This window comes from Glycine soja, unplaced genomic scaffold (assembly GCF_004193775.1).
Source record: "Glycine soja cultivar W05 unplaced genomic scaffold, ASM419377v2 tig00033048_1_pilon, whole genome shotgun sequence".
Classification (NCBI taxonomy): Eukaryota; Viridiplantae; Streptophyta; class Magnoliopsida; order Fabales; family Fabaceae; genus Glycine; species Glycine soja.
The window spans coordinates 43,044-68,197 of NW_021143881.1; the positions used below are offsets into that span (position 1 = coordinate 43,044).

A 25,154-nucleotide genomic window follows, 5' to 3' on the forward strand; every position below is an offset into this window, starting at 1 on the left:
CTCTGCTTGCCATCGGACACAACTGTGTCTGCCTAGCAAAGGGGTGCAGATAACCGTAAGGTATCTCCGCGTATCAGCTCTTGAGTCATGGCAACAAAAGGCGGTGTGGTCGACAAAAGCGAGGCTCTTGCTCCTACGTATCCTCCAATGGGGAATTCAGACCTACGTAGTTCTGGATAACTTGTGAGACTTGAAAAAGTCTCGGTGTTTTCTCCACTAAAATGCAAACATGCTTTAGCAAAGAGACAAATATTCCAACTGATTTAGAGCAGCATATGATTTTTTGAGTGAAAAACAATGCGTCTACCGGGGAAGGAGAGTCTGCTGATGAAATCTCCCATAACCATAAATGAGATTTTGGATGTTAGCATTTCGTTTCTAAATGACCATTTAGAGGAAACACTGGGTTCGACAAAAATAGAAGAAATCCACTCAAAGTGTATCAATCTCGCACAGGTAAGTGTTTCATCCTAATTCCGAACCATAGATATGTCATGAATTGATTTTGCAAATTATTTCCTATCAAATCAAAAATTACATGCGTGATCATGGATCAATAGGGCTTCCCTTGGGAATGGGTTCTTTTGATGGTTTCTTCTTTCGGTTTTTATGTGTTTTTGGCTTTTGATTTTTCTGGCTTTTTTTTTTTTCTGTTTTTTTTTTTTTTGTTTAGTGCGGGGCGAGGAAAAAAAGGTCGCTAGCGCACGGGATTTTGGTTGGTAATTAAAGGGAGAAGACCATTTTAGGTCGTGGTTTCCTTTCCTTCCTTTTTGTTCATTTGGTGACAATTCTGTACTGTTCAGATATTGTCTGGTCCAAAGACCTCTCTGCACATTTCTTCTGGTTTCTTTTGATCCTTGATCAGGAGCTTTCTTTCCTTCTTCTTCTTCCTTTTTTACTTTCTCCCATTCTTTGATTGGGAATTTTCCTTTCTTTTCTTTTTGCTTTCTCCCACTCTTTGATTGGGGAATTTTCCTTCTTTTCCCTTTTTTTTGCTTTCTCCCACTCTTTGATTGGGGAATTTTCCTTCATTTCTTTTTTGCTTTCATTGGAAATTTTCCTTCTCTTTTTCTTTGATTGGAAATTTCCCCTCTATTCTTTTTTTGCTTCCGAGGGTAAGGATTGGCATTCTCACCCTGGGTCAAGGTTTATGGTGAGTCAGGATTTTGGCTCAAAGCTTGTAGAATGGCTAGACATGATACATGTCAGGGTTTGGTTTGGTTCAAGGATAAAAGGGATGCCCCATATTATTTCCATGACACAAATGCAAAAATGATGATTTGGAAACTTTATGCAAAACTGGTCATGCATGCATCTATGCGGACACTCAAATGTCAAATTTTTATGGTCATGTGATGCTAGGGCTCAGGATTCATTTCCTCTATTTTAATCAACCCAATGTTTCCAAAATATGTTCTTTTATCAATTTGTGCATTCATCCGAGTCCATTTCGGGCGTCCGGGGAAATTTCACAGCATTCACCCTTCAGGTGTAGACACATTTTCCAAAAATTGATTATGATCAATGAATTTTTTCAAAGAAAGGTTGGAAATCGTCTCTTTTCAAAAGCATGTTGGTTTTTCAGCTTGACAACTTATTTTTTTCTTTTTTCTCCTTCCTCTTTTTTTTTATCATTATCATTTGTTTATTTCTTTTTCTTGTTTGTTTTCTTTTTTCCCCCCCTTTTTTTTTTCATGAGGTATTTTGCTACCTAAACATGTGTATATTTTTGCGAGGTATTTTTGCTATATACATGCATATCCAAGGTATCTTGCTACCTAAGCATACATATATATGTTTTGTAAGGTATTTTTGTTGTATACATGCATATCCAAGGTATCTTGCTACCTAAACATACATATATATATTTTGTGAGGTATCTTTTTGCTACATACATGCATATCTAAGGTATCTTGCTACCTAAACATACATATATATATTTTGTGAAGTATTTTTTTTGTTTACATACATGCATATCTAAGGTATTTTCACTACCTAAACATACATATATATATTTTGTGAGGTATGACTACCTTCCGAGCTTGCGCTTGTTTTATTTAAATCCCCAGGATCATGAGCAACTAGGTGCGTCCTACTATAAAAAGTGATCAAATAACAAGCATAGATTCAAAAGGTACTAGGTTGCCTCCTAGTAGCGCTTCTTTAACGTCTTTAGCTGGACGCATGATGGCTTGTAGGTCACGGACCTAGTACTTTGCTTACCTTTGGCTTTGGACTTGGTCGCCTGCTGGTCGGCCATGTGTCATAGGCAACGCTCTAACCTTTTTGCGGATGAGCTGAGGTTAACTCTAGAGGTGGTGGCGGTGTGTCTATTGCCCGCTACCGACCATCCCCAGGCTGCTGTGGTGTTTCGCCCTGCGCCTGCCTGGAGACGCAGTACTTCTTGATGAAAGCTCGATTAGTAGGGGGCCTGATGCCCTTGCTGGAGGTGACAGGTACTCCGTAGAACTGACAGAGACCCGTGATTAGAGCTTGACAACTCCAAGACCCTGTTGGACTTCTTCGGGTCCACTGGGTGTCTTGCAGGCGCAATCCCTGCAAACAAAAGATGAAATCAGAAATCAGTTGAGCGATGTGCATACTTACCTATGATGACGTGACCTTGCCGGGGGGGTACGGGCACCCTGTAGGACTGATAGAGGCCCGTAACCAGAGCTGGAAACCCCAGGGCCCTGTTGGACTTTTCTGGGTCCACTGGGTGTCTTGTGGGTGCGATCCCTGCAAACAATAGATGGTATCAGAAATCAGTTGAACTATATGCATACTTACCCATGTCGGGACGACACAGACCAACTGATACTTTTGCAGGGGGAGATTGGCATTGCGGTCGCTGGGCAGAATGTTGCTAAGTAGCAACGTCATCTATATCTATGTAAGAGTGGTCATGTTGGTGCGCATGATCCGCACTCGTCTCTTTGCAGCGGCACGGGTGAAATCTTGCCCCAGTATGCATAGTAGCTGTGTGATAGCCTCCCTCTCTGGTTGTGCTCGCACAGTTGGCCCTCCTCCAATATCAGGGGGTGGCCCAGGAACCGTTTAAAAGGAAACTACTAGTCCCTTAACTGGGAGTGCAAGTCTCGGTTAAGCATTTAAGGACAGAGGACCTTAAATTATCTTAAGGTGTGGATATGGAGCCCACTGAAAGTGAGGACGCGTAGTCCTCTAAAGGCGAGGGCGTGTAGCCCTCTGAAGTTCAGGACGTGTCGCCTTTCGAAGGCGAGGGAGTGTAGTCCTATGATGGCAAGGATGTGCAATCCTCTGAAGGTGAGGGCATGCCCCCCTTTGAAAATGGGGAACATGTAGTCCTCTGATGGCGAGGACGTGTAGTCCTCTAAAGGTGAGGACGTGTAGCGCTCTGATGGTGAGGACGTGTAGTCCTCTCAAGGCGAGGACGTGTAGTCCTCTCAACGGTGAGGGTAACGAGTACCCAAGGTGAGGGCGTGTAGCCCTCTCAAGGCGAGGACATGTAGTCCTCTGGAGGTGAGGGCATGCAGCCCTCTGATGGTGAGGACGGGTAGTCCTCTCAAGGCGAGGACATGTGGTCCTCTGGAGGTGAGGGCGTGCAGCCCTCTGGTGGTGAGGACGTGTAGTCCTCTCAAGGCGAGGACGTGTAGTCCTCTCAACGGTGAGGGTAACTAGTACCCAAGGTGAGGGCGTGTAGCCCTCTCAAGGCGAGGACATGTAGTCCTCTGGAGGTGAGGGCGTGCAGCCCTCTGATGGTGAGGACGTGTAGTCCTCTCAAGGCGAGGACGTGTAGTCCTCTCAACGGTGAGGGTAACTAGTACCCAAGGTGAGGGCGTGTAGCCCTCTCAAGGCGAGGACATGTGGTCCTCTGGAGGTGAGGGCGTGCAGCCCTCTGGTGGTGAGGACGTGTAGTCCTCTCAAGTTGAGGACGTGTAGTCCTCTGACGGTGAGGGCATGCCACCCTCTGTTGGCGAGGACGTGTAGTCCTCTCAAGGTGAGGGCGTGCAGCCCTCTGTTGGCGAGGACGTGTAGTCCTCTAAAGGTGAGGGCGTGTAGCCCTACGAAGGTGAGGACATGCAGTCCTCTGATGGCGAGGGCCTGTAGCCCTACGAAGGTGAGGACATGCAGTCCTCTGATGGCGAGGGCGTGTAACCCTCTGAAGGTGAGGACACGCAGTCCTCTGAAGACCAGGGTACTAGTACCCGAGGATCCATCCTTATGAGAAAGCAAGAGATCGACTCATGGAGAGAGCCGGTCATCCCAAATTCAAAAGATTTGGACATTTAGATGTAGGGAATCTATGTAGTTAACATGATTTTGAGGGATGCAGATGCATGCAACCTTTGTTGTGAAATTTGGGTAAATGCGGACTTTATATGAAACAATGCAATGTAATGGAAAGTTGTACAATGTTCATGACATTCTTTCCCTATTTTGTGATTTTGGTTTTGATTTGATTTTTTTTTTTTTTTGGAAAACATAGATTGACTGTCCTTTTGAAAGAGGTGATAACTCATGCAACCTCATCCTATCTTTTTTGCAAATCTCTCCGGGAACTCCCTCAGAGTGTGTGTTCTGTTTGATTTAGTCACTTGACCATTTTGGAGTGACGGCAATGGAGTCGTTTGATGTTTAAACAATCCATTGAGATCCTAAGGTTTGTCCCCCTCTTTTTTGTTAAAAACATCGATGGGTGAGAACTTTTGATCGGCCCCTATGTTCACTTGAGGCTCATGCACGGTGCCCCTCATTGCCCCAGTGTAAGGCTTTGAGGTACCAATCGTTGTCTTTCGTCATGACCTTGTAGCTGGGAACCTATTGAGTGAGAACTTCTAATCTGCCCCTAGGTTCGTTTGAGGTTTATGCATGGGGCCTTTCATTGCCCTAGTGTAGGGCTTAGAGGTACCAATTGTTGTCTTGTTTTCACAACCTCGTAGTAAGGAAGAATGAAAGACGCAATTGATTCTTGCAAAAAGAATTTTTCAAGGACGAGAAATAGTTGAAGGATTTTTCAGCTGATGGATTAAGTCAAATGACTCCTATGTAGAAGCAAAATGTTTTGATGTCTTGATGATGCTAAAGGATCAAGTGCTTCTAAGTTCTATCCAAGGAAATCAAGATATATGATCAAGTTTGATCTCTTTAGAATCTTTAGGAAGAGGTTTCCAAATTGAAACAAACAAAGGTTTGACCAAAGAATTCTATCCTTTCAAATTGAGATTTGCTCTCTGGTAATCGATTACTAGCAGTTTGAAAATGTTTTAATTCAATTTTTTTTTTTTTTTTTTTTTTTTTTTTAAAAAAACCTGTAATCGATTACATAAGTCTTGTAATTGATTACCAGAGGGGATTTTCAGAAAATAATTTCCAAGAGACATATCTATTCAAATGTTTTATGAATGGCCATTCAAATGTTTTAAAGAGAGTTTTTATTGCCCAAACAGTTTTATCCTCTCGAAAGATCAAGAGTATTTCTGAACTGAAATGTCTTATCCTCTCAAAAAGATTCCTTGGTCAACCACTTGCATATTCAATAAGGAATTTTTGATTGATCTTCATTTTACAATCTACCTCTTTTACGAGAGACCTATTATTCTCTTCTTCTTATTTCTGAAAAGGGATTAAGAGACCGTGAGTCTCTTGTTGTAGAGGATTCCTGAACACAAGGGAAGGGTTATCCCTGTGAGCATCCGAGAAGAGAGAGTGAAAGTTTAATTGGGAAATAGTCTTTGCATCTTAATTCAACCCCCCTTTTTCCTAAGGTAACTGAGGCCATTTGTCCAACACCTTATTCTTGATAACTCACTTCTCTCTAAAAAGACAAAATGAGGTCACATGAACGTCTATATTGAAAACACAGTCAATCAAATGCCTTTTTATTTTTTATTTTGAAACTTATTTGTTTTGAACTTTGCTCGTTTTTTTTACGGCACCCCCACCAACGTGCAAGACGAGTAATCTCTGATTGAACAGTCTTGGAAGTCAACACTCAGGAGCGCAGGTCGCTTGAGCAAACAGACCAATGGCTTGCACCCACATTCCGATGAAAGTTGAATAAGCAAACATGCGTTTGTGAGAGGATGAGGGACAAAGATGTCAACTTTATCCATTTCATTTAACATTGTAGCTGTGGTTTACAATAATGGCATAACTTGGAAACCCTGATGAGTCATTAGGGACACCTAACAACAGCTTTCAAAATTGCCCCATGTGTGGCATCTCTTGTCAATGTCAGGATTTACACGCAATTCTCCTCAAATTTCAGTCAGCCCGCATCAATTAGACCTTGCACCTTACGCTTCAGAGCCCTACCATGCTCAATGGAACGCCCCGGGGCTTCTCCGTGACAAGCACACGTTGCGTTTGAGTCGTATTTCTCGGAGAAATGGAGGTTGATGAACCTTGGCTAGGGTTATGGCTACCATTGAATTATCAAGTAGATATGGGAGCAAGTCAGCATAGGACACTGGAATTGGGGCGAATTCTACAGGCTTTCTCGCTGCAAAATTCACTTCTTGGTTGGTGTTTTTGGTTTGTGCTAAAGGTGGTGTTCGTCATTGGAAGTGCGGTAGACAGACTTTGTGGTAGATTTAGGGATGGCCTTTGTGGATAACTGGGTGGTGGGTAAGGAGAAAGTTTGTTATTGGCTGAGTAAAGATATTGTTGGGTTGGTGGGAAATTTGGCCGTACAAGAATGGCAGTCACAGCATGGGTTTCTCCCTCATCCTCACCCTCTTTATTTGCCCCAGTTTTCTCAGTCGTCCTAGTAGGATGATCAAATTTGCCTCTTTTCGGATCCACTTCGATCTTTTTGCTGGCGAAGACCAAATCTGTAAAACTTGAAGGTGTGTAACCCACCATTTTTCATAGTAGAACACCGGTCACGTGTCTACTATTATTGTGATAATCTTTTTCTCTGTTTTTGGGGGTGCTACTTGAGTTGCCAAGTCTCTCCATCTTTGGGCGTATTCTTTGAAAGATTCGTGCCCCCTTTTTGCACACTTTTTGTAGTTGCATCCTATCCGGAGCCATATCAGAATTGTACTGACACTGCCTAATGAAGGCAACCATTAGGTCCTTCCAAGAATGGACTCAAGCAGGTTCCTAAGTTAGTATACCAGGCGACAGTTGTCCTAGTAAGACTTTCTCAGGAAAAATGTATCAGCAGTTTCTCATCTTTTGCGTATGCCCCCATCTTCCGACAGTACATCTTTAGATGGTTCTTGGAGCGAGTAGTCCCTTTGTACTTGCCAAAGTCCGGCACCTTGAACTTGGGAACGACCATGTTTGGGTATTAGGAACAACTCTTCTAGGTTAGCAAAGGCATAATCTTCACCTCCTTCAATGGCCCTGAGCCTTTCCTCTAGATGATCCAACTTTCCCATTTCTGCCATAGCATGAGGGTTTTTACTTGTCGTGGAATGCAAGAGGTGTAGTTGTGGGTGATACTGAGGGCCTTCCAAAGGGTTTTGTAGGGGTATACCACCAACTGCTTGCCCTTCCGTGGCATATCCGAGGCAAGGCTCGAAGTCGGCTAGATTGTGGTGGGGAATTTCATGTGTCCCCCCCACGGTTTAAGAGACATGTGCATGATCAGTTTGGGGTTGTTGGCTCTCAATGGGTATAGGAGTGGAGTTATTGACATTCTTATTGGGAGTGTACGCCACTTTGGGTGGCGTATAGTTGAGAGGCAAGCCATATGGCGGGAAGGCGTGCTCGTTTTGAATTTGTACATTATGGGGGCTGCCCGTACTTCCCAAATCTTTGCCTACCATATCTGAGGTTGGATGATTCATTTGGTTGATGCCGGATGGGGATATCAGGTTCACCTTAGCAACAACGCTGGTAGCGGCGATTGCAACCGCATTGGCTTCCATTATCTTCTTCACGCTCATCATGGCCTCCATCATTGTGGCCATTTTCTCTTTAATGGCCTCCATGTCGGCCTTCATCTTCTCTTGTATCTCCTCTACTTCACCCATTACTCTAGCTCTAGCACAAGTTCGGTGAGGACGCCGTAAAGCATGTTTTTTTTTTTTTTTGATAACAATGATTAAGTTCATTTTATTTTATTTTATTTTATTTTTCAAGGAAAGAATGCAATGAGAAATGCAACCAATGAAAAGCATGGATGTATGCGAATGATGTACAGTTGAAGTATTGCGAATTTTTACGCAGGATATGGGGTTGAATCAATTTAGATTTTCGACATGGTCCATGACATCTTTGTCAAGGTGAAACTGGAAGTAACAAGGACATCAACAATCCTAAATATGTTTGTCAGTAGACGAAGCAGTGATGTGACTCGATTCATCTTTTGCCCCAATTTTGCAAGACGTTTACTTCCATATTTCAACTTGACTTGATGAACCTTTTTATAAAAGCATGAGCTTGGTTCAACCCTATAATCCAAGGAATGGCAATTCTGATCGCCAATACTTCAACAACATCTCATAGGGATGAATGACTCGGGCATACTTTAAGCTATGCATGGAAAATGTAATTATGAAATTGAGATGCCCGAAGAAACACCATTTCCTAGTTAACCATGCATTAGGTACCATGTTCAATTATTTTGTTTTGTTGTTGTGTGCTTTTTTTTTTTTAGAAATGGGTTTATGATCCCAACATGGTTGGCTCATGGTGCCTAACACATGCAACTAAGAATGTAGTGTGAAGTTTCACGCTTCCCCTTTTTTGTTTTTTGTAGAGGAAAACACAAGGATGAGCAAACATGAAAACAAATGGTATGCAATTTTGCAGATCAAAAAGTTTGTTGAACGCATATGCATGATGATGCCATGACTCATGCAAAATGTGAGGCTGGAATATGATAACGGACAAATGCAGGAACGATATGTTCATTATGATGTTATGAAGAGATACTTATGCGATGCATGATATGAATGCATTTTACGGACACGAGAGCCCGGAAAATTATCTCTTCTTACTTGTGCATTTGGGGGCGCAGTGCCCCATGTGTACAATTAAGAAGGTGATATGGACCTTCCGGCTTCCCGTGACAAAGGACGAGACCAACATACAATGCATGCTAGAGATAAAATGTGGGAGTGACTTGATTCGCACTGATTTTTGGAGTAAAAACGTGGGATAAACTCATTTTTTTCTAAAAGTTATAACTAGTCAAGATCTGAGCGATAATACAAACTTCCTAGCGGTTTCTAATCATATGGTCCATTAAGTCTATCATATGCTGACAATAGCTGAGAAGTCCGTGGATCTCCTTGGGGGCGGAGTAGGTGTCCGCCATTGCTTTGGCCTTGGCTAGCAATCGGGGAAGTTCTTGACTCTTGTTCAAAGTAAGAGCAAATCGGTCCGTCCACATTGTTGCCTCTTGGTGCAATGAATCAATTACCCTTTCCCTTGCTTCCCTTTCTGCTGATATCTTGGCGTACTCATCCTCTAGCCTTTGCTCGTGAGTCGCCGCTAGATTTAGCTTCTCTTTGCTCTTATCGATGATGGCCCACATATTCCCTTCAGTCTCGCTTAGCTGTTGGGACAAATTTCTTTTCGACCTAAGGCAAGCCTTTAGCTCGTCCTTCAGGATCATGCCTTTGACCCGTGATGATTCCTTTCACCTCTTTGGAGCTTGAGCTCACTATTGCTGCCCTATAAAGCCCCTCAAAACTTTGCTTTGGTCGTGTTCTTCCTTTCGGACCTTCTTGGTTTCTCGTTCCAAGGCTTCAGCGGTGGCCATATTGACGTCCCTTAGTTCATCATACTCTTTTCAGACTTTGATGGCTATGGACTTGAACTTCTCTTCGACTACCCAGGCTCTTTCAAGCTCTGCCTTTAGGGCTTGTACCTCATCACTTTCTTCCGCAGCTTTAACCTCATCGTCTCTCACAGTCTTTAGATTTGGGAGCCAATCCAATCCTTGTGTTCAGACTCTCAGCCACTTATGATAGCCGCCGATGATCCCATTACTGCTTCCCCTAAGCTCTCTGTCCTTTCTTCACGCCGCATCCCATGCCTTGCGAACTCCTTGGAGTACCCTCGCGTTGTGGTCACTGAAACCTCGTGCGATGAAAGGCGTGATGCTTTCGTCTGATGGCACTCCTCTCATGGGACATCCTTCGCATGAAGATAGAATCCTGATTCTTCCTTCCTTCTAGCGAGGGAACCATTTAACAGACGCCCCTCCATGCTAGCCAAGAGTTGGTGCACAACAAACAATTCTTGCGCCGCTCTTTTCACATCCCCGGTCGAACGTGTCATACATGGCCAAAATGGCGACGACCGGGCTTTCCTTGCCATGATGAAAGGCGAGGAAAGCGTCAATCGCTGCTAGGTCCACTAACCCTTCCATATTCGGAAAGAGGACAACTCCAAAGATCAAAAGCGCCAAGATGTCAATAAAAGAAAGTCCATTCGCCTTGATTTTCCAAGGCCTTTGCCCTTTCCTCCAAACACTTCCTTGGTACTCCGACTACCCCATTCCTGTTTTGCTTTACACGGTCCAACTCTTGTGCTGAGATTTTCACCACCTTGGCAACTCTTGTCGTGGAGGGATAGAACCCAGAGAAAAGATATGGCTTCCTTCTTCCCAGTGGGCATCCCAGGATTTCTTCAAACTCTTTCACAGTCGGCACTAGCTGGAAGTCCTCAAATGTGAAGCACCTTAGGGGCTGGTCATAATACTGGGAAAGGGATGCAATCGGTTCCATGGAGACTTCTACCCTAGCTAGGTCCCAAATCTTACCATAGGCTTTGCGGAAGGCTTACCGTTGAAGTTGACCCATTAATTGCCCCAACTCTCCTAAACTAGTGACCTCTAAGCTCTTGATTTTGACTTGATAGAACCTCTTTTTAAGCGAAGGCTTTTGACTTGATCCCATGTTTTACTAAAGTGAAATAAAATCTAGTGCGAATCAAAACTCTGACATCTATCATGGGTGGAATGGATGAATGCATGAAGAAATGCATATGACACAGATGCAATTTACGAATACGGGAGCCCGAGAAACTGTCTCCTTCTTAGATACAACGTCTAGGGGTAGCAAAGTGCCCCAACGTATGTATTTAAAACGGTGACACGGACCCTTCATTGGTTTGTTTACAGAGGGGATCAAGACAGAACCCATGTGCGATGCATATGTGAAAGGCGCAACACGGGAATGTACATAGTATGACAATACTCACTGAATATAAGTAAAAGGGTATATGACACTTATGCATGGCAGTGTGAAAAATGGCACGCAGCGTGTTTGCTCCGTGCCCCTATTTAAGGGACCTATAAGGGAGAGAGCTAACTAGGCTTTTAGTAATAACCCCCAAGGTAGTCATATCTCTCTTGATGGTTTCTAGAGGTATCATCCCCTTTGAAGAACATATTGTAGCAGTAGGGACTACTAGCAACAATAGGTTTTCAAAGAGAAAAGCTCTAGATGAGGGTTCACTGTAATCAAGCAAGTCGGAGACCTAGCATGATCACAGATTCACCTCCACTCCTTATGTTCCCATGAACCCGGGTATAGGGCCCTTTTTCACTCACAGTGTGTGCAAATAGTGTTGGTGTTTGCGTGCATCAAATGAATAAATATTTACCTCATGCATACATTCTAAAACACACTAAAAGCAACAAAATAGTTTATATACATAAGAACATAAGACAACTAAAGGGAAACCAACAAAGGAGAAAGTCATGATAACACATTGCACAAGATTAAATGGCCTAACTCTCTAAAAAAAGTCCCCAGTGGAGTCGCCAACTGTCGCAACCTACCCTTCGGCGGGAGGGCGACGCGAGACTCGCGGGATGCGTGTTCCACGAAAGGAATACGCGCGGAGTCGCCACCAACGTTTATTTGAGGAAAACGTCGGAAAAACCGGAAAAGACGCGATCTACGAACTTTTTAGTGAAAGGTTCGGGAGTTGTATTTACGCACGGGGAAGGTATTAGCACCCCACACGCCCGTCCCAAGGGACGGCAGCCTTTAATCGAATGTGCAAACATGACTTTGATTTTTTATGTTCCCTTTTTATGTCTCTATGTCCTTTATACCCTTTTTTATATTTTTTTTCCTTTTTTGTGGTCGACAAGGGTGTTTCCCTTCGCTCCTACGTATTCCTCAATTTGGGATGAGAAAATCAGACCTACGTAGTTCTTTCTTATCAAGTGATTCTTTTTTACTTTAAGAGGTGATCATTTTAAGGCGTTGGACCTTAAAAATGATCCATTTTACTTAGTGAGAAATGAAATGACGAACTTCAAAAGCCTATTTTTGTGGACGAGCTTGACTAGGCGAGTTGATTTTAGCCTTAATTTCACTTTAGTTATTAATCAATTCGATTAAGAATGAGAAATCCCAAAGAGAAAACGTCCGATTGATGTTCCGCTTTATTTTACTAAAAGATGTCTTTTTGATTATTATATTATTTTTTACCTCTTTTTGATTTCCAACGTGGTTACGGCACGACCGAACGGTCGGAATTGATTTTAACCGAAGTTAACGGATAATGCAATTCAAATGTTCGGTGGAAATTTATTTTATTTTTAAGTTAAGCGAGAAATGACTTAAGTAAAATGGCTTAAGCACGTCAACAGGGGGTATAAAAAGTAAACAAAACGAGAATCAAAATGCACGAAACACAATGTGGACCACTACGGGTACATAGAATGAATCGAAAAGCTTGGTTCGAGGTACTTACCCGTTGAAGATCGAAGAACGATGAAGAACGAATGAAGAACGTCGAAGAACGGTTCAAACCTTTGCGAGATTCCTCACGGAAAACGTTACGGAAACGTTTCGGAAGCGCCTCGGCTTAGATTTTCTTCACGGAAACAATTTTTCCAAGCAAATTCCAAAGAGAGAGAAGTGCCTAAAGGGCTGGGATCCTTTTCTTCTTGCATTCCTCCCCTATTTATAGCAAAATAGGGGAGGTGGTTGCCGCCCAGCTCGCCCAGGCGAGCTCAGCTCGCCCAGGCGAGCAGGGTTGCTTCCTCCAGAAGCAACCGCCTTCTGGAGGAACCTTCTGGAGGGCCCAAATGGGCCTGGGTGCTATTTGCACCCCCATTTTTACTAAGTTCACCCCCTCTGCTGTTTTTTGGTGATTCTTTTTTCGTAAAGTTACGGAAACTTACGAATTTCGTAACGATACTTGTTTTCTTTCCGTAATTGTTACGGAACCTTGCGGATTACATAATCATCCCCTTTTTGACTTACGGAATGTTACGGAACCTCACTTAATTATGCAACGACGCTTCCTTTTGATTTCCGGTGTGTCACGGAAACTTACGGATTGTGCATCAATATTTTTTTGGTTTTCCGGCATGTCCTGAAATTTCACAAATTGCCTAATGATGGGTGCCAAGCACCTCACGAGGACCAAAGAATGGTCGCACGTCATCGAGCAAAGGTTCCCGGACGAAATTAGGGTATGACAATGGGTAAGTATGCATATGGTTCAACTGATTTCTGATACCATTTATTTGTTTGCAGGGATCGCACCCACAAAGACACCCAGTGAACCTGAAGAAGTCCAACAGGGCCCTCGGGTTTCCAGCTCTGGTTACGGGCCTCTATCAGTCCTACAGGGTGCCCGTACCCCCCCGGCAAGGTTATGTCATCATAGGTAAGTATGCACATCGCTCAACTGATTTCTGATTTCATCAATTGTTTGCAGGGATCGCACCTGTAAGACACCCAGTGGACCCGAAGAAGTCCAACAGGGTCTTGGAGTTGTCAAGCTCTAATTACGGGTCTCTGTCAGTTCTACAGAGTACCTGTAACCTCCAGCAAGGGCATCAGGCCCCCTACTGATCGAGCTTTCATCAAGAAGTACTGCGCCCCCAGGCAGGCGCAGGGCGAAACACCACAGCAGCATTGGGATGGCCGGTAGCGGGCAATAGACACACCGCCACCACCTCTAGAGTTCACCTCAGCTCATCCGCAAAAAGGTTAGAGCGTTGCCTACGACACATGGCCGACCAGCAGGCGACCAAGTCCAAAGCCAAAGGTAAGCAAAGTACTAGGTCCATGACCTACAAGCCATCATGCGTCCAGCTAAAGACGTTAAAGAAGCGCTACTAGGAGGCAACCTAGTACCTTTTGAATCTATGTTTGTTATTTGATCACTTTTTATAGTAGGACGCACCTAGTTGCTCATGATCCTGGGAATTTAAATAAAACAAGCGCAAGCTCGGAAGGTAGTCATACCTTACAAAACATATATATGTATGTTTAGGTAGTGAAAATACCTTAGATATGCATGTATGTAAACAAAAAACACTTCACAAAATATATATATGTATGTTTAGGTAGAAAGATACCTTAGATATGCATGTATGTAAACAAAAAATACTTCACAAAATATATATGTATGTTTAGGTAAAAAGATACCTTGGATATGCATGTATATAGCAAAAATACTTCACAAAATATATATGTATGTTTAGGTAGAAAGATACCTTGGATATGCATGTATATAGCAAAAATACCTTACAAAACATATATATGTATGTTTAGGTAGCAAGATACCTTGGATATGCATGTATATAGCAAAATACCTCATGAAAAAAAAAAGAGAAGAAAAAAAAAACAAACAAGAAAAAGAAATAAACAAATAAAAAAAAAGAAGAAAAAAAGAGAGAAAAAAGAAAAATAAGTTGTTTAGCTGAAAAACCGATATGCTTTTGAAAAGAGATGACTTCCAACTTTTCTTTGAAGAAAAATTCGCTGATCATAGCTAGTTTTTGGAAAGAAAAAAAATGTGTCTACACCTGAAGGGTGAATGCTGTGAAAATTTCCCCGGACGCCCGAAATGGACTTGGATGAATGCACAAATGGATAAAAGAACATATTTTGGAAACATTGGGTTGATATAAAATAGAGGAAATGAATCCTGAGCCCTAGCATCACATGACCATAAAAATTTGACACTTGAGTGTCCACATAGGTGCATGCATGACCAATTTTGCATAAAATTTCCAAATCATCATTTTTGCATTTGTGTCATGGAAATAATGTGGGGCATCCCTTTTTATCCTTGAACCAAACCAAACCCTGACATGTATCATGCCTAGCCATTCTACAAGTCTTGAGCCAAAATCCTGACTCACCATAAACCTTGACCCAGGGTGAGAATGTCAATCCTTACCCTCGGAAGCAAAAAAGAAGAGAAGGAAAATTTCCAATCAAAGAAAAAGAGAAGGAAAATTTCCAATCAAAGGAAAAAAGGAAGCAAGGAAATTCCCAATCAAAGAGTGGGAGAAAGAAAAAAGAAAAGAAAGAAAATTCCCAACCAAAGAATGAGAGAAAGTAAAAAAGAAGAAAGCTCCTGGTCAAAGAAACCAGAAGAAATGTGCTGAGAGGTCTTTGGACCGGACAATATCTGAACAATACAGAATTGTCACCAAATGAACAAAAAGAAGGAAAGGAAACCACGACCTAAAATAGTCTTCTCCCTTTGATTACCAACCAAAATCCCGTGCGCTAGCAACTTTTTTTTTCTCGCCCCGCACTAAACAAAAACAGAAAAAGAAAAAAGCCAGAAAAATCAAAAGCCAAAAACACACAAAAGCCGAAAAAAAAAAAACCACCAAAAAAAAAACCATTCCCAAGGGAAGCCCTATTGATCCATGATCACGCATGTAATTTTTGACTTGATAGGAAATAATTTGCAAAGTCAAGTCATGACATATCTATGGTCCGGAATTAGGATGAAACACTTACCTGTGCGAGATTGATACACTTTGAGTGGATTTCTTCTATTTTTGTCAAACCCAGTGTTTCCTCTAAATGGTCATTTAGAAAAAAAATGCTAACATCCAAAATCTCATATAAGGTTATGGGGGGATTTCATCAGCAGACTCTCCTTCCCGGGTAAACGCATTGTTTTTCACTCAAAAAAGCGTATGCTGCTCTAATCAGTTGGAATATTTATCTCTTTACTAAAGCATGTTTGCATTTTAGTAAAGAAAACACCGAGACTTTTTCAAGTATCACAAGTTATCCAGAACTACGTAGGTCTGAGTTCCTCATTGGAGGATACGTAGGAGCAAGAGCCTTGCTTTTGTCGACCATACCGCCTTTTGTTGCCATGACCCAAGAGCTGGTAGCCCGCGGAGACACCTTACGGTTATCCGCACCTCGTCATTCAGTCACCCCAAGTGTGATTGACAAGCAGAGACCAAGTTTGGTCATTCTGCACCCTTGTATCATCCAGAGGCGGCGGGCCCGATGATACGCGGAGATACCTTACGGTTATCCGCACCCTTTTTGTCATCCAGAGGCGGCGGGCCCGATGACAAGCAGAGACCAAGTTTGGTCATTCTGCACCCTTGTATCATCCAGAGGCGGCGGGCCCGATGATACGCGGAGATACCTTACGGTTATCCGCACCCTTTTGTCATCCAGAGGCAGCGGGCCCGATGACAAGCAGAGACCAAGTTTGGTCATTCTGCACCCTTGTATCATCCAGAGGCGGCGGGCCCGATGATACGCGGAGATACCTTACGGTTATTCGCACCCTTTTGTCATCCAGAGGCGGCGGGCCCGATGACAAGCAGAGACCAAGTTTGGTCATTCTGCACCCTTGTATCATCCAGAGGCGGCGGGCCCGATGATACGCGGAGATACCTTACGGTTATTCGCACCCTTTTGTCATCCAGAGGCGGCGGGCCCGATGACAAGCAGAGACCAAGTTTGGTCATTCTGCACCCTTGTATCATCCAGAGGCGGCGGGCCCGATGATACGCGGAAATACCCGAGTGGTTATCCGTATAAACATTCTTTTGCTATCTGTAAGACAGAACGCTTGATAGCATGCAGAGGCTGACATAGTCTTTTGCACCTTTTGTTCCTCCGGGAACAACAAGTCATTTACATGTGGAAATTTCATGGTCACCCGCGACTCTCGTCAACCGAGAGGAGCGAAATTAGTGTCATACACTGATTTTCGTCCGGGGACCTTTGCTTGATGACATGCGACCATTCTTTGGTCCTTGTGAGGTGCTTGGCATCCATCATTAGGCAATTTGTGAAATTTTGGGAACAACAAGTCATTTGCATGTGGAGATTTTATGGTCACCTGCGACTCTCGTCAAATCGAGAGGAACGAAATTAGTGTCTTATCTTTACTTTCCTTTTATCTCCAATAAAAGACAAGTAAAGAGGGGCAACTGTCATACCCTAATTTCGTCCGGGGACCTTTGCTTGATGACATGCGACCATTCTTTGGTCCTCGTGAGGTGCTTGGCACCCATCATTAGGCAATTTATGAAATTCCAGGACATGCCGAAAAACCAAAAATATATTGATGCACAATCCGTAAGTTTCCGTGCCACACCGGAAATCAAATGGAAGCATCGTTGCATAATTAAGTGAGGTTCCGTAACATTCCGTAAGTCAAAAGGGGGATGATTATGTAATCCGCAAGGTTCCGTAACATTACGGAAAGAAAACAAGTATCGTTACGAGATTCGTAAGTTTCCGTAACTTTACGAAAAAGAATCACCAAAAAAATGTAAGGGGGTGAACTTATCAAGATAGGGGTGTAAATAGCAATTCAAATCTAGGCCCTTCTAGAACATTTTGGAAGTTGGGTTGCTTAAGGAGGAAGCAACTGGGCGGCAAGCTCCTCCACGTTTTTGAAAAATGGTTTTCGGGGCTTCCGCGGCTTCCGTAATACTTCCGTAAAATTTCCGAAAACCTTGGGTAAGCATATTCCACTTAACATTGGTGAAAGGGAAGAGAAAAAAGATGAAAATCAAATTCGAAAACAGTTCCGTAAGGCTTTCGTAACTTTTCCGTAAAATACGAAAAGGGGGGTGAACTTAGTAATTCGGGTGCGCTTAGAAATCTTCTTCATTAAGTCTTTGGGCGGCAAGCACCTCCCTTTTTTTCTATAAATAGGGGAGGGGGGAGCTGTTTCAAAAGGTTCAGCCCCTTTGGCACTTCTCTCTCTTTCGAATTTGCTTGGAAAAATCGTTTCCGTGAAGAAAATCTAAGCCGAGGCGCTTCCGAAACGCTTCCGTAAGCGATTCTGTGGAAATTCTTCATTGTTCTTCATCCGTTCTTCGTTCGTTCTTCGTTCTTCAACGGGTAAGTTTTCGAATTCGAGACTTTCAATTCATTTCTTGTTTTGTCTACTTTCACTTTAATTTCGTTTACTTTCAGTTTTCTTTTCTTCCGTTTTTAACGTGCTTTAACCATTTATTTAAGCCGTTTTCTTGTCTAATAAATGATAAAATGAATTTCAACCGATCATTTGTGTTGTAATCTCGTTTAATCACTGTTAAAACGAAATCTAACCGATCGTTCACGCTATAACCTCGGTTAAACCAAAAAAAGTAAAATAATAATAAAATAATCAAAATATCTTGAAAAATAATAATAAAATAATCAAAATATCTTTGAATAAAATAAATTAAAAAAATCAATCGGACGTTTTTCTTTGGAAGTTTCCTTGAATGAATTGATTAATAACCAAAGTGAAACTAAGACTAAAATAGACTCACAAATCAAGTTTTGTCCGAAAATCACTAAAAACCGTTTTAAGGTCCAACGCCTTAAACGGTCCTCTTTGCTTTTATCGGTTAACATGGACCGTTCAAAAGCATAAAATCAACATGTGACTTTACCGCTTTTGCAAGAACTACGTAGGTCTGATTTCCTCATCGCAATTGAGGATATGTAGGAGCAAAAGCCCCGCTTTTGTCGACCACCCCAAGAGATCGTTAATGGTCCAAATGCCTTAACGTTTCTCTCCTTTCAAAAACAAGAGATCGTTAATGGTCCAACGCTTTAACGTTTCTCTCCTTTCAAAATCAAAAGACCGTTTAATGGTCCAACACCTTAAATGACCTTTTGTTCAAATAAAAAACATATTTTGCAAAAAAGACAAAAAACAAACTTAAACCAAACACTTTGTTCCGAAAGAACTACGTAGGTCTGATTTTCTCATCCCAAATTGAGGAATACGTAGGAGCAAAGGGAAACACCCTTGTCGACCACAAAAAAGAAAAAATATAAAAAAAGGTATAAAGGATATAAGGACATAAAAGGGAACGTAAAAAATCAAAGTCATGTTTGCACATTCAATTAAAGGCTGCCGTCCCTTGGGACGGACGTGTGGGGTGCTAATACCTTCCCCGTACGTAAATACAACTCCCGAACCTTTCACTTAAAAAGTTCGTAGATCGCGTCTTTTCCGGTTTTTCCGACGTTTTCCTCAAATAAACGTTGGTGGCGACTCCGCGCGTATTCCTTTCGTGGAACACGCATCCCGCGAGTCACGCGTCGCCCTCCCGCCGAAGGGTTGGTTGCGACAGCAAGGAAGCTCCTTTTACAATGAAGAAGAGGAATTAAGAGAAATTGCTTGCTTACAAAAGAGTGAGGATGCCTCCTCCACCTCTAGGAATCTCACAATCACTCAAAAACTCACAAATCTTCCTAAAAGATCAAAACTTGGCTTCTTTGCTCTGTTCTTTGCCTCTGTGTATTTCACTCTTCAAGCCCTTACGGTTGTTCAGCTCTCTTCTCTTTTCTTCTATTCCAGGCTTAAAAAGGCTCACTAACCTCACCATTCTCGTGAGTAAGTGAATTTTTGCTCAGCGCCAAAGTTGCGCTAAGCCTGGAAGGTGACAAACGACTAGTTGAGTGAGCTGATGACGCACTAAGCGCGTGCCTGCATGACAGATTCCCTTCCAGATTCCTCCTATCCGCTAAGCACGTTGATGCCTCGCTTAGCGGATGACACTTGCTAAGCGCATTGAGCTCACTTTGTGAGACATCAACTTTAGCACTTCTTCAAAATAACTCCTTTTTGCCTGAAATTGAAGAGAAATTGACATTAATTCCATACACAAGGCTTCTATTGAGCACAGATAAAAACAACAAATTTATTTACAATCCTACAAAAAGAACCATAAATTGGGGAAAATATATTCATTTTGTGAAGGTTTTCTATACAAAAGTTAGTCGTATAAGACGACTAACAATGTTCTATCAAATACCTCAGCTAAAGAGCCATGTATCCCTTGCATGATAACTTCATTTACAAACTTTCATGTCTGAACAAAAATAAGGTTTAATAATTTTAAAAAATGTTATTGGAAACATTTTACATTTATACTAAGTAATAGTTTATTTTCTTTTGTTTAGACTTGCTTGTGTTTGTGTGTTTTTAGGGCGTAATTCTGGTTGGCTCTTGAAAGACAACCTTCTGATACAGCTTGTTATAAAGGTCTATTACTTGTCTCTTGGTTTCTAATAGTAATTTGTTTCCTTTAGGTGACATCACCATATGGAAACAATCTTCATCACAAGGAGAACACAAGACATGGTAATATCGCATTTACAACTCAAGAGGCTAGGAACTACCTTGCATGATTCTAGGTGGATAGCCATAGTCAACAAGTTGGTGAGATTAATGTAAACCTTGATTGGAAAATTGAAATTGCAGCCAAGGATTGGGATTCTATTGCTAGAAAAGAGAAGATTGAGGTAAACTTCCAAGAGATTCACATAATTTTGAATCTCCCTATACTATAGGTAGATTTGTAGTTTGCTTGGAGTAGTTTTGCACTGTGAACTGAAAGCAGTTAGTAATTGCGTGTGAATTGAAAAAAATTGGATCCTCTCATGTTCCTTATTTGATGTTCCCCTCAAGTTATGAGTGGAAAAGGCACTATAGAATGTTTAATGGACCCTACACAAATAATGGTGTATTACTATAGTTTCTTTTGTATCTTTCTCTCTCATAACATAACATGAGAGGATCCAAATCTGAATTGAAATCTATACCTAAAACTTTTTATCTTGAATGCTTCTCTTTGCTTATTTTTGTCTCTACACGTGATTGATACCTAGGGATTCAAGCTTGAGCTGAGAAAGCTAGAAGGAGCAGTAAATTCCATCCATCAGAATTTGCTCTATCTTAAGGGAAGGTAATTCCAATCACATCAACATTGTCCCCTGTAAATTGTTTATTGCAAATAATTTTTAAAAAAAATCATATGCTTAATTTATGTTTTTTGGGTTATTTATTTAGGGAAGCTGAAATGAGGACTGTGAGTGAAAAAACAAATGGCAGAGTGGCATGGTTTAGCATTATGTCCTTGGTTATGTGCATTGCAGTTTCTGGTTTGCAATTGTGGTATTTGAAGCGGTACTTTCAGAAGAAGAACTTATATAGATTATTTAATTTAATTTTATTTGTGATACAACAAACATATAATAACTTAGTCAAATTTTTATGAACACTATTTACAAGTGTAGACAAAATTCTTTTATACCACAAGTAGAGTTTCCAATATTTGTTTTCCACAGATGATTATTACATAGAAGGAACTTTACTACCGAGTACCGACTATGACATCTCTCATGGGGCTTCATCTTATATTAATTCAACTCCTTTTTTAGCTGTCACTTCATTTTCCTATTATGAAATTTCAATAATCTCACTCCCTCATATAATCTCCCTATTAGTGCCACTCCGGCTTACATTTCACCTAGAAGTTATATTCAATAAGGCATGACTTAATGGGAGAGGTAGTTCACCCCCTTATTAATGCAATGGAAAAAAAACCACAATACAAAATTGGAAGGGTGTTACAAATAGAAACTTATATAGGAAGGGTCCTTGGTCACCAGAAGAAGATGAGTTGGAGCTGAGTTCCTAAGCAAGAAGGTACACCAACACTCTATAGTCTATACCTCCCCATTTAGCATAAAAATCAAGGGAAGAAAACTATAGTTGATTTTCCTGTCAATGTCCTTTATTAGCAGGTTTGCAAAGGTGTAGAAAAATCTACAGGCTGATGTGGATCATTTATTTAAGGCCTGATTTGAAGTGAGAACTCAAACAACCCCTTTGAAAACATTATCTCATCTCAGACTCAAACTCAAACAACCTCTTTGAAAAGTGAGAACCTTGCAATTCCAAGAGTGAGGTGCTAAAGCTTAAATCCAAGGTGGTTCCAATTAAGTTGGATTATTAAGGATTTTCTATGAACAATCCTAGCAGAAGGTACATAAATTGGTTTTGAACCTCCCCCATACAGGTCACCCCCGCATAAATAAAATTTATAATATTCTGGTCCATGGTCGACATCCACGACAAGTATTGTACAAAGCTAACATGCCAACAATAAAATCCAAAAAGGGAGCATGAACAAATTCATAATATGATAAACATCAGGCATGTATGAATGAAACCTATGAGGGAGCATGAACAAAAAACAAATAAATTAAACTTACTGCACAACGATCGGAGGCAGCTGGCTGTCAAGATTGAGTCAGATAGACAATTACAATGGCGAACAACGATGGAGATGGCGGCACAATTTGAACCTCATAGCGGAGTGAAGAGGTGACGACCAAGCTTGCGGCAGCGTTCAAGGCTAGGGTTTCCAGAAAATGGCTTTACTATGTCAAGAGAACTCATACGTATGTACACTAGCAGTCAGCTTAGAAAGTGAAAAATTGATTTAAAATATAAGAACTTCAAAGACGGTGCTAGCGAAACCATAGTGGTTTGGTTATGAACAAAGGCAGTTTTATTAAAAACCATCGTTAACGCCTTCAAAAAATTGGTCTAAATTTCAAATGTGTCACCGCATGGTTTACTACATCGGTTTTTAAATAACTGATGTAGATTTAACGATGTTGATTCCTTATTTTGTAGTAGTGTGACAATTCAGTTTGATTTTGTATTCTTATTCTCAAAATTTAGTTTGAAAATAGGGATTAAAATAAGCTTTTTCTTTTTTCAAATTATAGAACTAAAAAAAATTAATTTTAAATCTGGAGGAAGGAAAATAAACTTACCCAAAATTCTTTTATAATAATTTTAAATAAATGTATTTTCTACTATTTAATTTCTAATAAAAATGCATTTTTTATTGCTATTACAAGTTTAAATTTTTTTAACCTAATGAAAAATTAAATTTTAAAATCAAACTCTTGGGATGAATATTTTTTACTTAATCAAGTAGGAAAATTTACACTTAACTCACAAAAATTTACACTTAACTCACGAAGGAACAATTTGTCTAAAATTACATTAAAGGGAGAAATTATTTTTTAATTTACTTTTTATTGTACTGTTAATATAAATAGAATTTTTCTTGCTTACTAACATGAGACCTAACTAATTTTTTAAATATATCATTTTTATCTAATATGGGATTAATATTTTCTTATGAGATCAAGCAAAAAATTTATAAAAGCATAGGTTTGATGAACGATTTATTGTAAAATTTTACATTATCTTAGAAATTTGGGCAAGAAGCTTTTTCATTAATTATCTAAATTATTTTGGTATTTGAAAATATTTTTTATTTTAATTACAATTTGATATATTTATAAAGCATTGGCTTGATGCATAATTTATTATGTAACACCCTGAAATGTTATTAATTATAAATCGACGTTTGATTGTGTTTAGTTTGTTGTTTGAATATATGTTTGACTTGAATGATTTGAAATATGACTTGAATTAGTCATGTATGAATTTCTTGATGTGGATGTTGAGTTATGTGGAGTTTTGTTGAGCAAAGTTGAAATTATGAGATTTTAGATTTTTGCCTAAACCTAGTTCAGTAAAATCACGATCCCGGACTCGTTAACCATTGGATCATCTTCAAATTGTGTCTGGATCTTCCTAAGACATTTTTCCACAGTCGGACCGTTGGGATTTTAAAAATAACAACGTTTGGTCTCTTGTTAAGCACAAATGGCACGCAAAGCGCAATTCCAACCGAGAGGAAGTTGCGCTAAGCCCAATTCCAACTGAGAGGAAGTTGCATTGAGTGCTCAGAGGTGCGCTAAGCCCAATTCGAACTGAGAGAAAGTTGTGCTGAGCGGCCAGAGGTGCACTAAGCCCACCCTAGTGCAGAGGGGGCTGTGCTAAGCGCAAGAAGTGGACTTTTCGCTTAGCGCGACAGTCTCGCTAAGCGAAATTTGCAGGTTATAAATACGTCCTCAGCGTGAAAAACTCAATTTTTCACCCTCCTCTTCTCCAAAAACGCCACCCAAACTCTAAAACCTCATTTTTCACCACCCAAGACCACCGATGGCCGCTGTAAGCCGACGTTGCTTGCCGTTGGACCCCCACACCACGAAGAACACTTTAATCGGAGCGAAATCCTCAGAATCCTCCTCGAAGATTCGGTGGAGAAAACCCCTCAATCCTCCATTTCAAAGTTTCTCTGAGGTAATCTTGACTTCTAAACCTTCTCCTAGCTAGTTTGAGTTCCTCTTAGTCTTTCTTATGTGTTGCGTACTGTAATAGGGTGTTTTTACACTTCCTTTGAAAAACCCTAGAGAATGAGACATTGTAAGAGTTATCTTTTTATAACATTGAGGTTATTTTTGCGCCACTCACTGAACCCCGGTCATATTGGCGTGATCGGAATTTCAAAATGATGTTTCCATTTGTAGAATCCAAAATACCCCTCAGCCCTTTATGTTTTGACAGAGGTATTTGACCTCGAATGTTGTCATTGACCTTGCTTTTGAAATCTATATTGAATTTCCTTCAATTTGGCATATAGAGACTTGCGTTTTGGACGGACGAGCGTGAACGAGAGAGACCTCTGAGTAACGTAAAGAGGAACTGACGGAGATCTCACGATAGGTGAGGGGAGTTTATTATAAATTTACCGTTTCTACACCATGGTTAGGGTCAGGGAATCTAGCTATGAGAATATATGCTTGTTCCTGTTGCATGCTGAATTTTTTTTTTTAGAAAACCATGTTTTCAACGAATGGGATGCGATATATATATATATATATATATATATATATATATATATATATATATACAGTTGATGAATAATATTATTGTCCTTATTTGACTTGTGTTGTTTGAAGATCTGAGGAGTATGAATCTCAGGCATGAAAGATATATGTACATGCGGAATGTGACTTACTGTTGATGTTGCTATTGATGACTTTAAATTGATATGTGATGATGTTGATATGGAATGAGGTTGTTGTTGTTGATAACGTCATTGAGATGAGATGATGTTTATGTAGCGAATGATATTGAAATGAAATGTTGATGATGTTGGAAATGCATTAAGATGATGCATGTTGTGTATGTTCGTGGGGGGGTGCATTGACCTTGTCGGATGTCCCTGGTGGGGGAAAATAGAGTGGTTAAAGAGTTTAAACATCTCTAAGGGGATGTTTAGGATCTTT

At 40.9% G+C, this 25,154-nt stretch overlaps 1 protein-coding gene across 1 annotated transcript; it reads left to right on the forward strand.

Annotated features, from left to right (window-relative positions):
- Positions 1–19,947: 19,947 nt before the first annotated feature.
- On the forward strand, positions 19,948–21,166 carry LOC114404402 (transmembrane emp24 domain-containing protein p24delta3-like; the record flags this gene model as incomplete). Its single annotated transcript, XM_028367374.1, is given in 4 exon segments — positions 19,948–19,980; positions 20,241–20,453; positions 20,820–20,896; positions 21,001–21,166. Coding segments are annotated over 4 exon segments (489 nt in total), but the record flags the coding sequence as incomplete, so codon positions are not given.
- Between the last annotated feature and the right edge of the window lie 3,988 nt (positions 21,167–25,154).